Here is a 12,325-nt window from a genome sequence, read left to right on the forward strand (position 1 = left end):
TGTCCGATTTGCAAAACACTTCCACAGGCGTCGCAATCTTAGGAAGTGACACAGAGCCTGGGGCCCGTAGAGGCCCAGGGATACACAGGTAGTATGCGGCAAGGAAAACCGAGCTGGAGCAGGGCAGGGGTAGCGGTTTCAGTGACAGATCTGATGCATTCCTGACTTTTTACATGTGAAAAAATCTTTCGCCTCCTAGGCCTTTCTGAGTTAAAGAGAGAGTAATAATAAATAATAGGTCAGCTATAAAAAGTTACAGGGATTTTTTTTTTCCCTTGAGGAATATAGGTGACCTTCTGTTGCACGTTCTTAAATTGTTTTTACAAAAATCAGGATCTTACCAGATGGAAACCGCTGACCACAAGCACTAGGCCATAGACTGCCTAGAGCCAGGGTTTTGATGATTGAGATTCCTGTAACTTTGCCCTGTTACCTCACCAAGAACCAGTCAGAAGAAGTTTCAGGAGCTGATCAATTACCCTGGGACTGTCACCCGTAATGTTGCCCTGAAAGCTATTGGGGAATATGAATATTGTGAGCATAAGCTGTCCATTCTCCTTGCTTGTTGTTCTGCAGTAAATGCTGTAGTTTCCTTCACCACAGCCCAGCCAGTAGATTGGCATTCTGCTGTATTGGCAGAAGGAAGCAGTTGCAAATAGAAACCATATGGCTCTCAAAGTCTGAAATATTAGCTGAGCCTTTACAGAAATTTTTTGCAGTGTCCTGCTTTAATCCATAACTGTCGACCTACAGATCCCCCAGCCTCACCACACTGCTGCTCCAGGGCAAAAGTCAGGAAGGAGCAGACTTAGGATGCATTTTCTGCTTATGAGTGCACCAGTCCTGGTCCTGTTTTAGAAAGCTGTATTATCCTGTCAACTTCAAAAACTAAGAGAAGAAGTTCCCCCAATACCATACTGACCAAAGGTCCCAAAATGGGAGATATGGAGGTCTTCTGCTTTCTGCATTTCACATTGAAGGAGCTGTGGCATCACAGGTCTCCACCCTCACCATCAAGTGTCTCACCTCCATGCTTTTGAGCATTCTATTTCCTCAGCTGAGAAAATGCTCCCTTCACTCTTTAATGGGCTAACCATTTCAAGAATCAGTTCAGACATGACTGAAGCCTTCCTTCATCTCTTGACAGATTGCCTCAATCTCTCATTACTCCTGGGTTGACCTCTAACATGGTCCTTACCATATGACATTCAAATTATTAGACGATGTGTTTCCCTAACCTGACAATGAACTCTTCAAGGACAGGAACAGGCCCAAAGGCAAGGATCATGTCTCAGGCGTAGAGCACACAGTGGTTACTCAGTATACACCACTTACTGAAATGCACTGAACACTGGTGGATTAGTCAGATCAGGCTGCCATAACAAAATACCAAAGACTGGATGGCTTAAACAATGGAAATTTATTTTCTGGAGGCTAGAAATCCAAGATCAAGGTGCCAACAAGATTGATTTCTACTGAGACCTTTCTCCTTGTCTTGCAGATGGTTACCTTCTGGCTGTGTCCTCACATGGCCTTTTCCTCTGTGCTCCCATGGAGAGACAGATCTGGTTTATCATCTACTTTCTTTTTTTCCCACATCTTTTTTTAGCATATACTAAATGCTCAAAAATATTTAGTTCTATCTCTGGACTTCGTTTAGTGTACCACACTGTTTTAATTATTGTAGTTTTACATTAGCTTTTAATATCTAGTATAGTCCCACCTCATTGCCTTCTCCTTCAGAAGTTTCCTGGCTATCCTAGATTGTTCATTTTTCATGTGAACTTTAAAACCAGCTTATCTAATTCCATATCCTTTTCCACCAAATGTCATTGGTGACTTTATTAATCTTGTTAAATTTATAAATTAAAGGGCATTCATATTTTATGATGTTAAGTCTTCCTATTGAAGTTCATGGTATACATTTATATGCAAGTTTGTGTCCTTCAATAATATTTTAAAGTTTTATTCAATAAATATTTCACATTCTTGGGAATTCTCTGGCGACCCAGTGGTTAGGACTCCTCACTTTCACTGTCAAGGGCCTAGGTTTTCTCTCTGGACAGGAAATGAGGTTCTCGCAGCCACACAGTATGGTGCAGCCAAAGGGTAAGTAAATAAAGAGAAACTAAAAGATAAAAAAGTGTTTCACATTCTTGTTATGTTGGTAGCTAGGTTTTTTTTTCTTTTTGTTTTTAATATAAATGGGATTTCCCCATCTCCATGTCTGTTAACTGTTTGTTTCATTCTGTATATTTATTTTGTACCTAGATGTATGAAATTCTTATTCTTTGTAATATAATTTGAGTGCTCTAGATGTGCAATCATATTGTCCAAATATAATGAGAACTTCACCGTCTTTCCTATTTTATATCTGTTAATTGACCTTTGAATACTTGCTTGGACTAATACCTCAAGAACCATATTAAATGATAATGATGATAGTGAGTATCATCTATTTAGAACTTTAGTGAGATTGCTTCTAGTAGTCCTCCATTAAGCATGATGCTGACTTTTAAGTTGAGATAGTTATGTTGTATTATGATAAAGAGGGAGCTGTCTTCTCATTTTCTTGAGTTTTTTATTAAGAACGTATGTTGAGGGGCTTCCATGATGGTCCAGTGGTTAAGACTCTGTGTTCCCAATGCAGGGGGCCAGGGTTCGATCCCTGGTCAGTGAACTGCATCCTGCATGCCGCAGTTAAGAATATGCATGTTACAACAAAGATCCTCGGGTTGTAGCTAAGACTCAGTGCAGTCAAATAAATATTTTTTTTTAATTAAGAAAAGAAATGGGATGTAAAGAATGTATGTTGAATTTTATCAAATGCCTTTTCAGACTTTATGAAGAAAATCATTAGGATTTTTTCCTTCTTAAACCTATTATTATAGGTGAATAAACTTTCTGAAGCTTAATCATGCTTTTATTCTGGAAATATACTACATTGTCATTTTTATAGTATTGACATATGACATTATGTTTGTTTCAAGTGTACAACATAATGATTTGATATTTGTATATATTACAAAATGATCACCACAATAATTCTAGTTAACATTGGCACCATATATTAGTTACAAAAAATTTTTTAAAGATCTCTTAGCAACTTTAAATATGCAATACATATTATTAGTAGTCACATTTTGTACATTACATACCCATAACTTAACTATTTTATAATTAGAAGTTTGTACCTTTTGACTCCCTTCATCCATTTCTCTCACTCCCCAACCCTATGTCTGGCAACCACTTGTCTGTCACTGTATCTATAAACTTGGTTTGGTGGCTATTGTTTTAAATTCCACATATAAATGAGATCATATGGTCTCTGTCTTTGTGTGACTTATTTCACTTAGGTCCATCCATGTTGTCACAAATGGCAATATTTCTTTTTTTTTAATGTCTGAAGAAGATTCCATTGCGTCTGTGTACTATAAGTTCTTTATCCATTCATCTATTTATTTATTTTTTGGTTGTGCTGGGTCTTTGTTGCTGTGTGGGCTTTTCTCTAGTTGCGATGAGTGGGGGCTACTCTTTAATTGCAGTGTGCTGGCTTCTTATTGTGGTCCTTCTCTTATTGCAGAGCATGGACTCCAGGGGACCTGGGCTTCAGTAGTAGCAGCACATGGGCTCAATAGTTGGGGCTCCCAGGCTCTAGAGCACAGGCTCAATAGTTGTGCCGATGAACTTAGATGCTCCTGGGCATGTGGGATCTTCCAGGACTAGGGGTCAAACCCGTCCGTGTCTCCTGCATTTGCCAGCAGATTCTTTACCACTGAGCCACCAAGAAAGCCCTCCATTCACCTGTTGATAGACACTTAAATTGTTTCCATGTCTTGGCTATTGAAAATAATGTTGCAACAAACATGAGGGTGCAGATATCTTTTTGAATTAGTATTACTGTTTGCTTCAGATAAATACCCAAAAGTGGTATTGCTGGATCATGTGGTAGTCCTTTTTTTAATTTTTTGAGGAACCTCCAAACTGTTTTCCATAGTGGTTACACCAGTTTACATTCACATCAACAGGGCACGAGTTCTTTTTTCTCCACATCCTCACTAACATTTGTTCTTTCTTTCCTTTTTGATAATAGCCATTCTAACAGATATAAGGTGATATCTCATTATGGTTTGCATTTACATTTCCCTGATGATTAGTAATATTAAACATCTTTTCATGTACTTGTTGTCTCATCCTCTTCTTATAAGGATGCCAGTCTTAACTGGATTAGGGTCCCACTCTTATGACCCCATCTAACTGAAGTTAAGGCTTAGGGCTTCCCTGGGGGCTTGTTCAGTAAAGAATTCGCCTGCAAAAAAAAAAAAAAGAATTCGCCTGCAATGCAGGAGACCTGGGTTTGATCCCTTGGTTGGGAAGATCCCCTGGAGAGGGGCATGGCAATCCACTCCAGTATTCTTGCCTAGAGAATCCCCATGGACAGAGAAACCTGGAAGGCTACAGTCCATGGGGTTACAGAGAGTTGGACATGACTGAGCATCTTTCACTCACTCAGCCTGAGTTAGCTTCTTAAAGGTCCTATCTCCAAAGTCACATTGAAGGCTAGAGCATCAACCTATGAATTTGGGAGCCACAAAATTCAGTCTTATTAATAAGCTGGTGAACTTGAATTTGGAAGGTAGGGACTCCGGTACTGACTTTTCCTGAACCTAATTAAGTGCTTTTGGGCGGCAAGTCCATTATCCTCTAGGAGCCTCCACTTCATCTCTAACATGTGGCCAGTTTTACAGGGCTGTTGAGAAGCTGAAATGAGATCATGGCTGGAGGACATTTCATGGACTGTAAGTTCCTACAAAATAATAATGATTTAACTATTTCTTCTATTACTATATCATCTTGTAGTAATTGATTTTAAATGCATTGTATCAGTCAGTATATATGCAAGGAATCAATGTTATTATTACCACATGACTTCCTAAAGGGAAATTTGTTTATAATTCGTACCCTCTCTTGCAGGAAAGGTTCAAGGCAGCACATGATAAAAACACTTATGTATGAGAGGGCATTACCTGTCACTTCTCACAGAGGCTGCAGAAAAGGCCCAGGAAACTGTTGATGAAATGAATGACCACCAGGAGAATCTGGAGGAGGCTGATGCACAGAAGGGTGGAGAAGAAGCACACATGCCAAACGACAGCTTTAGAAGGCTCCAGGCAGACAGAGTTCCAGAGTGAATGGTCATACAAATAATTCCTGTCCCCAAAAATAAGGAGACCAGGGGTTGGAATAAGTAAGAAGAGTCCAAGCAACCTCAATAGAAACCTGGATTCACCCTCAGCTCAGGTCGTAGGATTAGACTTTTGAGGGTGACTCTTTTTGTATTTGCAATTTTCTAAGAATCAGAGAAGCAGGATTCTAGAGTGCATGACCAAAAGGGGTTTGTAGTCCATGTGTGTGTCTTTCTCTTTCCGAAAAACTGCAAATCCAAGTTTCCATCCATTTACCTGTTATGCAGGTCTTTGAATGGGTAACCATGTTCCCAAGCCTGTGTCTGATTGAAGGGTGAGACATCGAACATGCAAAAAGGACCATCTTTCAGGGCTACTCCAGAAGTGATAAAGCAAATGAAGGCTCCAAGCAAAGCCAGGCCACTTGACAACAGAGCAGTAAGCATCTACACAAGGAGAGAAGAAACAGTGAGCCTGAGATGGGGTCATGACTCGGTGACTAGGTGACTTGTGGGACGATCTGGACAAGTCTTACTTCTCTGGTGCTCAGGCTTTTCCCAGTCATGGGGATAATTCTACCCACAGCACCTCCTTGAAAACATAACCAAGGTAGGGTTGGTTGACAAGGGGTCACTGAGTAGAGCCAGGAGGGGGTGGGAAAGAAGGAACAGGAGGGGGGAGGGGGAGACACTGGCACCTGGACCAGGCAGCAGGCTCAGCCTGACTCAACAGACTCTTCAGAGCTTCTCAGCAGATTGGCATCAAAAATTGTACACTCAGGCTGCAGTCATTCAGCCTCTGGCTTAAAGGGTCAGACTGGTTATCCAAGCCCCACTCCAACCCTTTTAAGGGAAGGCTATATTTTTTCAAAAGTTCCAAGCTGCCATCCATGATTCCTCTCTTTCTCTAATCAAGGGAGGAAGAGGGAGAAGAAGAAAGGAAAGGAGGGAGGGAGGGAGACAGAGACAGAGAGACGGGGAGACCAAGTCAGAGCTTACACTCTGAAATGACTTGAGTTCTGTCATTGTACTTTTCTAGTCTGTGCACCACTCATTTCCCTCCCAAAAGATAGTAACGTGTTTATTTCCTTGGCAGGAGTCTAACTTCCAAATTGGTTTCTTTCTCAGAGTACTAGATTTCTTTTTCACCTTCCAAAAGAACATATGTTAAAAGTTTAAAAAACATATATATGTGTGTGTGTATATATATATATATACACACACACACACACACACATATATATATATATACAGAAACCATATATAGTTTTTATATAGAATCATAGAGTCATTTTCCCACTGATGTCAAGCTGGTTTAAAACTCAGGAGGGGCTAAAGAAAGGTGCATACTAAGTTTTGACTTAAATTAAAAGATTCAAGATGAATTAGTCTGACATAAGCCTAGGATGGTGGTTCTGGAAATATGGTCCCTAGCAACATCACATCACCTGGAAACTTGTTAGAAATGCAAATTCTCCTCCCCCAACCCAGTCCTATGGAGTCAGAAACACTCAGGGTGGGGGGTGCCAGCAATCTCTGTTTTAGCACAGCCTGCAGGGATTCTGATGCACGCATTCAAGTCTAAGGGCCACTTGCCTAGGGGAAAACCAGACATGACTGAGAACAGATAGTGAATGAGATATATGGGTGTTTATATTTAATTCTTTAACATGTAATTCTAAATCAGCGGGGTTCCCAACATGTGGGTTGTAGATATCAAAGCAGACTGTAGATTTACTGTAAAAAGGACACAGATTCATGTGTCTGAGGCTGAGCAATACACCTTATACACTTATGTACTGAGATATTTCAAATATATATAGATGCTGCTGTAATTAATAAAGTGCACATTTATTCTGGGCCTCAGTTTCATTTTCTGTGAAATGGAGATATTAGACTAGAATCTAGTCATCAGATCTCTGGAGAGACTTTCAGCTCTAAAAAAAAAATTAAAATAGGAAATTTTCTATCAATGACACATGACTACAAAGAACGTAATTCATGTCTGTATTGTTCAACAGGCTAAAACTAATAATATGACAAAACCCACTGAAAAATAAAAATTAAAAAAAAAAAAAGAACAGCTCATATATAACTGAATCACTTTGCTGTACTATAGAAATTAACAGGACATGGTAAATAACCATACTTCAATAAAATAAATTTTAAAAGAACAGTTCCCCACAAATGTGTAGACATTCATGGTTCATTAACACTCCCTGGACTTGATTCTCTTAACTCTCATTTTAACAGAAGGACCTCAGGTTCAGAAACCTTGCCCAAGAGCTTAGAACTTTTAAGAAGTATGGTCAGAACCTGACTTCATACCCCAAAACTGAAATTGCCTCATCACTATGCCTCTAAAGTTGTAGAATGTGGGGACATTCTAGCTCTTAGAAGAGTAGAATTGGGTTCTTACCCTACAGCAGGGCCCAATCTTACTGAAGCAGCCATATCTCCAGCCCATCAGGGAGATGAGGGTAGCTGCAATGAGCACCTAGGAGAAGAGGGATGTGTGTTAAGAAGAGATTAGGTAATTTACATCTCTAACTGCCACCTAAGGGTTGAAATGGAGTGGTTGGACATCTCACCTGGACTTAGTTATCCTGTATTTCCCAGAGGGTTTGGCTTTGGCTGTCAGGACCCAATTTTGAATGACTAGCCTGGTATGATTCTATGGACAGCAGTATTCACACCCAGCCTACCTAGTCCAAAATCCAGCAAACTTTGATCAGTCTTCCTAGGGTCTTCTATCCCTTGGAATTGCTATAGATTCACAATCAGTTTGTTAGTTCAAACTTGTTTTCAAGAAATTACAAAACTCCTTCCCTCACCCTGACTTCGTTGCTCCACTCCTGAGGGACACTTTGGGAATTCACACTCAGGGAACCCTGGACACTTACCATGAGGCCTCCTCCCCAGAGCCCAGAGCCCAGCATGGCATGCCTGCCAATGAGGCCCCTCAACAGGTAGGTCACATCCCAGTTAGGAAACAGGAGCAGTGTGTTGGCCACAGCAGCACACAGGGCTGTAGTCCCGAGGCTCAGCCCCAGAATGCGGGAGCAGGTCCGTGAGCATGCCATCACACAGGGAGAGGACAGTGTCCTGGAACCAATGGAAGGAGGGTCATGTAGCTCTGTTACTGGGACTGACAGGTAGGGAAACCCCCAGAGCACAGGGCAGGGTGTCATCCTCTTGCTTTGAAAGTTGTCATTTTCACGGTGTCCACTGTCACTACTTTCATTCAACATTGTACAGGGGATCTTTTCCAGTGCAATAAGAAAATAAAAAGCAGCAAAAGCCACAGATACGAAAGAAAGAAGAATATCATTAGTCACAGGTAACATGATTATCTGCATGGAAAATTATAAGGAATCTATTAAAAAGTTACTAGAATGAATAGGTGAGTTTAGCAAGGTTACCAAATAAAAAATTAAATACACAAAAATCAATTGTATTTCTATATATAAGCAATGATAAATTATAAAATTTAAAAGAACATTTACAATAGCATAAAATATTAATAGAAAATACAGATAAATTTAATAAAATCTGTGCAAGACCTCTACATTAAAAATTATAAAACATTGCTGAGAAAAATAAAACCCAAATAAATGCTGAGATATAACATGTTCACGAATCAAAAGACTCAATATCAATGTAACCTTAGTCAAAATCCTACTAGAGTTTTGTTGTAGAAATTGGCAAGCTGAATCTAAATTTACTTGGAAAAGCAAAGAACCTAGATTTTTCAAAACAATTTTGAAAAAAAGAACAAAGTTGGAGGACTTATATCATGTGATTTTAAAACAAATAAAGCGGTAGTAATCCCACAGTGAAGTAATGGTATACACAGACATATGGACCACTGGGACAGACTGGAGAATTCAGAAATGGAGTTATACACATACGATCAAATGATTTTTGAAAAAGATATTTTAGTGGGAAAAGGAGAGTCTCTTCAACAAATGATCCTGGAATAATCCATATGTAAAAAAAAAATATGTATTTTGCCTATTACTGGAAACCATATTCAACATTTAACTTGAAATGGACCATAGATCTAAAACCTAATTCAAATTTTACCAAAAAAAAAAAAAAAAAAAATGGAGAAAATCATTGGGATTTTGGATTAGATAAAGAATTTATTAGATAGAATACAAAAAGTACAATCTATAAAAAGTGAAAAACGACTTCAAAATTAAAAATTTTTGCTCTTCAAAACTACCATTCAGGGGAGTTTGCTGGTGGCCTAGTGGTTAAGGATTCTAAGCTTTCACTTCTGTGGCCTGGGTTCAATCCCTGGTCAAGGTACTGAGACTCCTCCACAAGCCATGCGGCATAGCCAAAATCCCCCCAAAACAAAAACACAATAAGCTACTGATATATTCAACAACATCGAATCTCAAAGGCATCATGCTAAATGAATGAAGCCAGAAAACTACTCACTGTATGATTCTGTTTATGTGAACTTCTAGAAAAGGCGGAACTATAGTCTAGTGATGAGAAGTGGATCAGTGGTTGCCAGGTCCTGGGAACAAAAGAGGGGATTAATATAAGGGACACAAGGAAACTTTTTGAGGTGACAGAAATGTTCTATATCTAGATTCTGGTGAATACCACAACTACATATATTGACAAAACTCACCAAATTACTCTTAAAATTTGTGAATTTTATATTTCAATTATATATCAATAAAATTGATTAAAAATTAATATGTTGTGTCCAGATAGGTTGAAAAATGCCTCCTCTACACCGTTATTTTAGCCATTTCTCCCTTTTAAGTTTTCGCTGATCTGTGAACTTTTTATGTATATGAATTAGAATAGGACTAGTAGTATTTGGTAGACTCAGGTCAGTATGAATCTGAAAAAACCTATACCATGTCATCTCTAAGAAGTGGTTTGTTGCCACTCTGCAATTCAGTTACATGTCTGTCTCAACTTAAGGCTCTGGACACTCCTCTCCTAACAGAGAACTTTGCTCATAATCAGAAAATATGTGTGGATCAGAGTCTCCACCCCAATCTCTCTTTTACATATAAACATATAATTAAATATAAATATTTCAGAATTAAGCATAATGTATATATTTGCCCTTACTAATTGTGTGGAATAATTGAACAACATCCATGTAAACACATCTGGTTTATAAAATGGATCCTTGCCACTAAGAAATATTACTATCATCTTCCAGTACTTCCTGGGAAGGACTATCCTAAATTTTAATTTTATCATACCTTTTTAAAAATGGTTTTACAAATTATGAACTTAATTAAAAATAAACCACCTTAATTAGCCTAGGATTTTTTTATTTGTCCAGACTTCATCTTTTATAGAAACTGGTGTTAGACACAGCATTGAGAAGGCCATTTGGGTGGGGCTGAAGGGGTGGGGTGCTCTTATGCTGTCAGCCCCCACCTCTCACATTCCCCAGCCTCCACAGTCCTTGGTGATCTTTACTTCCCCTAATCTCAGAGCCCAAACATCTCAGCAGCTCCTCCCAGCAGGGAATTTCCCAGTGCAATTGCTAATATTTTATTGGGATGAGTTGCCTTCACCATGTGCCCTCTCCACTGGGTTTTTGCTCTGTAAGCCATGTTTCTCACGGTGAGCAAAATAATTTGTCCGTGATGAAAGCAAGTTCAGATCTCTGTGGATCTGAGTGGGGCACACGTTGGAGCAGTTGGGGGTAGGATATGGAGGAACAGTGGCCCTTTCCCCAGAGATACAAGGGGCCTGGGGGGGTGGGGCACCAGGGATCAGGAGGGATGGTGTGTCCCTTCCCCTACGCCGTCCCCCAGCGGACCACCACAGAGCCATCTTTTCCTGAAGTAGTCCTCCAAGCTGATATGGTACCAGCTGTTTCCTCTCCAGGTTTGTGGTCAGGAGATAGGGCACCTGTAAAGTAACAACTCCTCACCCCCAACAGCTTGTGATGCAGCCTCCCGCCAGGTTCTCAGTATGTGTCTCCAATCCAGGGTGAACTAACCAATCCAGGCTGTTAGCAAGTTAACCTACGCACCTCCCAGATGACTGACATTTTGTTAGGGGCCCAAGAAAGGACTGGTGTGTGGCTGGACTTGGAGGCACGCTCTTTGGCTGGGAGAAACTTCTGTTCAGGAATGCCTTCAGCTGCCTTTGAATCATTCCAGCTATGAGTAATAAGGCCTGTCTAGACATAGATCACTGACATGGACAAACCCCTAATCTCTTCCATGGCCGTATTTCCAATCTGGAGTTTTAGAAGGGAAACTAGGGGCTTCCCCGGTGGTCCAGTGGCTCAGACCTCATGCTACCAATGAAGGGGACCCAGGTTCCATCTCTGATCAGGGAACTAGACCCCACAGGCCAACTGAAAAGATCCCTCATGCCACAAGGAAGATCAAAGGTCCCACGTGCTGCAACTAAGACCCAGTGCAGCTAAATAAATAAATAAGGGAAAGGAAAAGATATGAACACACAGAGGAAAACTAAACTGAGCATGGCCTTTGGGATGAGTGGGATTCAGAGGATCCTGCATGTCCTACTTCTCTGCTAAAAGCACTTATACTGCTGCTGCCACAGAGCAGTGGCTCAGTTTGAATTTCACTTCCTCCCTCTGATTTTGTTCCTCTAGAAATCACAATATTTTTAGAAATGCTTCCACAAATGTGAGCCAGGAGATTAGCAAAGAGTTTGGCTAATTTGATATGTGAAGAGACAAGCTGGGTCATAAGGTAAAACTTTACAACCAGGCTTTAGGAGAGGTCCTGATCTAAACTGAGATCTGGAGTAAGTGAACAACTCATTAACTAGATGTCTGGGTAACAGTTTTAAGTGATCAGTTAAGTCATATAGAAGAGCTTGTAAATTCTGTGTGTCTCTAGATCTACCTTATTACTTAGCCAGCCTTTTTATCATTCTTTCATCAGTCAAATATTACATTAAGTGACCACTGTCTGCCAAGGCACTGTTCACACTGGTGAACAAGAGACAACCTCTTCTCTTGACTAACTTAAAGTCTGTGGGGACACTAATCAGGCAATGAGCAAGTACTGTGCAGAACTGTCCAACTGAAGGTGTGATGGAAGCACCAGAGGATTGCTTGATCCTGCCTGCAGACGCAATGCAGAGCCTCCTGGAGGAAGTGCTATCCAA

At 40.2% G+C, this 12,325-nt stretch overlaps 1 protein-coding gene across 1 annotated transcript; it reads right to left on the reverse strand.

The window, feature by feature from the left end:
• Positions 1-4,741: 4,741 nt before the first annotated feature.
• Positions 4,742-9,651, reverse strand: TM4SF19 (transmembrane 4 L six family member 19). The gene is made up of 6 exons (XM_065942803.1): positions 9,635-9,651; positions 8,089-8,290; positions 7,605-7,682; positions 5,463-5,632; positions 5,028-5,211; positions 4,742-4,807 (listed from the first exon to the last, which is right to left on the reverse strand). The coding sequence occupies exons 2-5, from the start codon at positions 8,266-8,268 to the stop codon at positions 5,031-5,033; spliced, it is 609 nt and encodes a 202-aa protein (XP_065798875.1). The 5' UTR covers positions 8,269-8,290; positions 9,635-9,651; the 3' UTR covers positions 4,742-4,807; positions 5,028-5,030.
• Positions 9,652-12,325: the final 2,674 nt, after the last annotated feature.

This window comes from Muntiacus reevesi, chromosome 8, assembly GCF_963930625.1.
Source record: "Muntiacus reevesi chromosome 8, mMunRee1.1, whole genome shotgun sequence".
Classification (NCBI taxonomy): domain Eukaryota; kingdom Metazoa; phylum Chordata; class Mammalia; order Artiodactyla; family Cervidae; genus Muntiacus; species Muntiacus reevesi.

Coding starts and splice junctions, on each gene's coding strand:
- TM4SF19 (XM_065942803.1), bottom strand. CDS start 8,268: ATGGCATGCTCACGGACCTGCTCCCGCATTCTGGGGCTGAGCCTCGGG. Junction 7,683..8,088: donor TCTGGGGAGGAGGCCTCATG/GTAAGTGTCCAG, acceptor CTCTTCTCCTAG/GTGCTCATTGCAGCTACCCT. Junction 5,633..7,604: donor AGATTGGGCCCTGCTGTAGG/GTAAGAACCCAA, acceptor CTCCTTGTGTAG/ATGCTTACTGCTCTGTTGTC.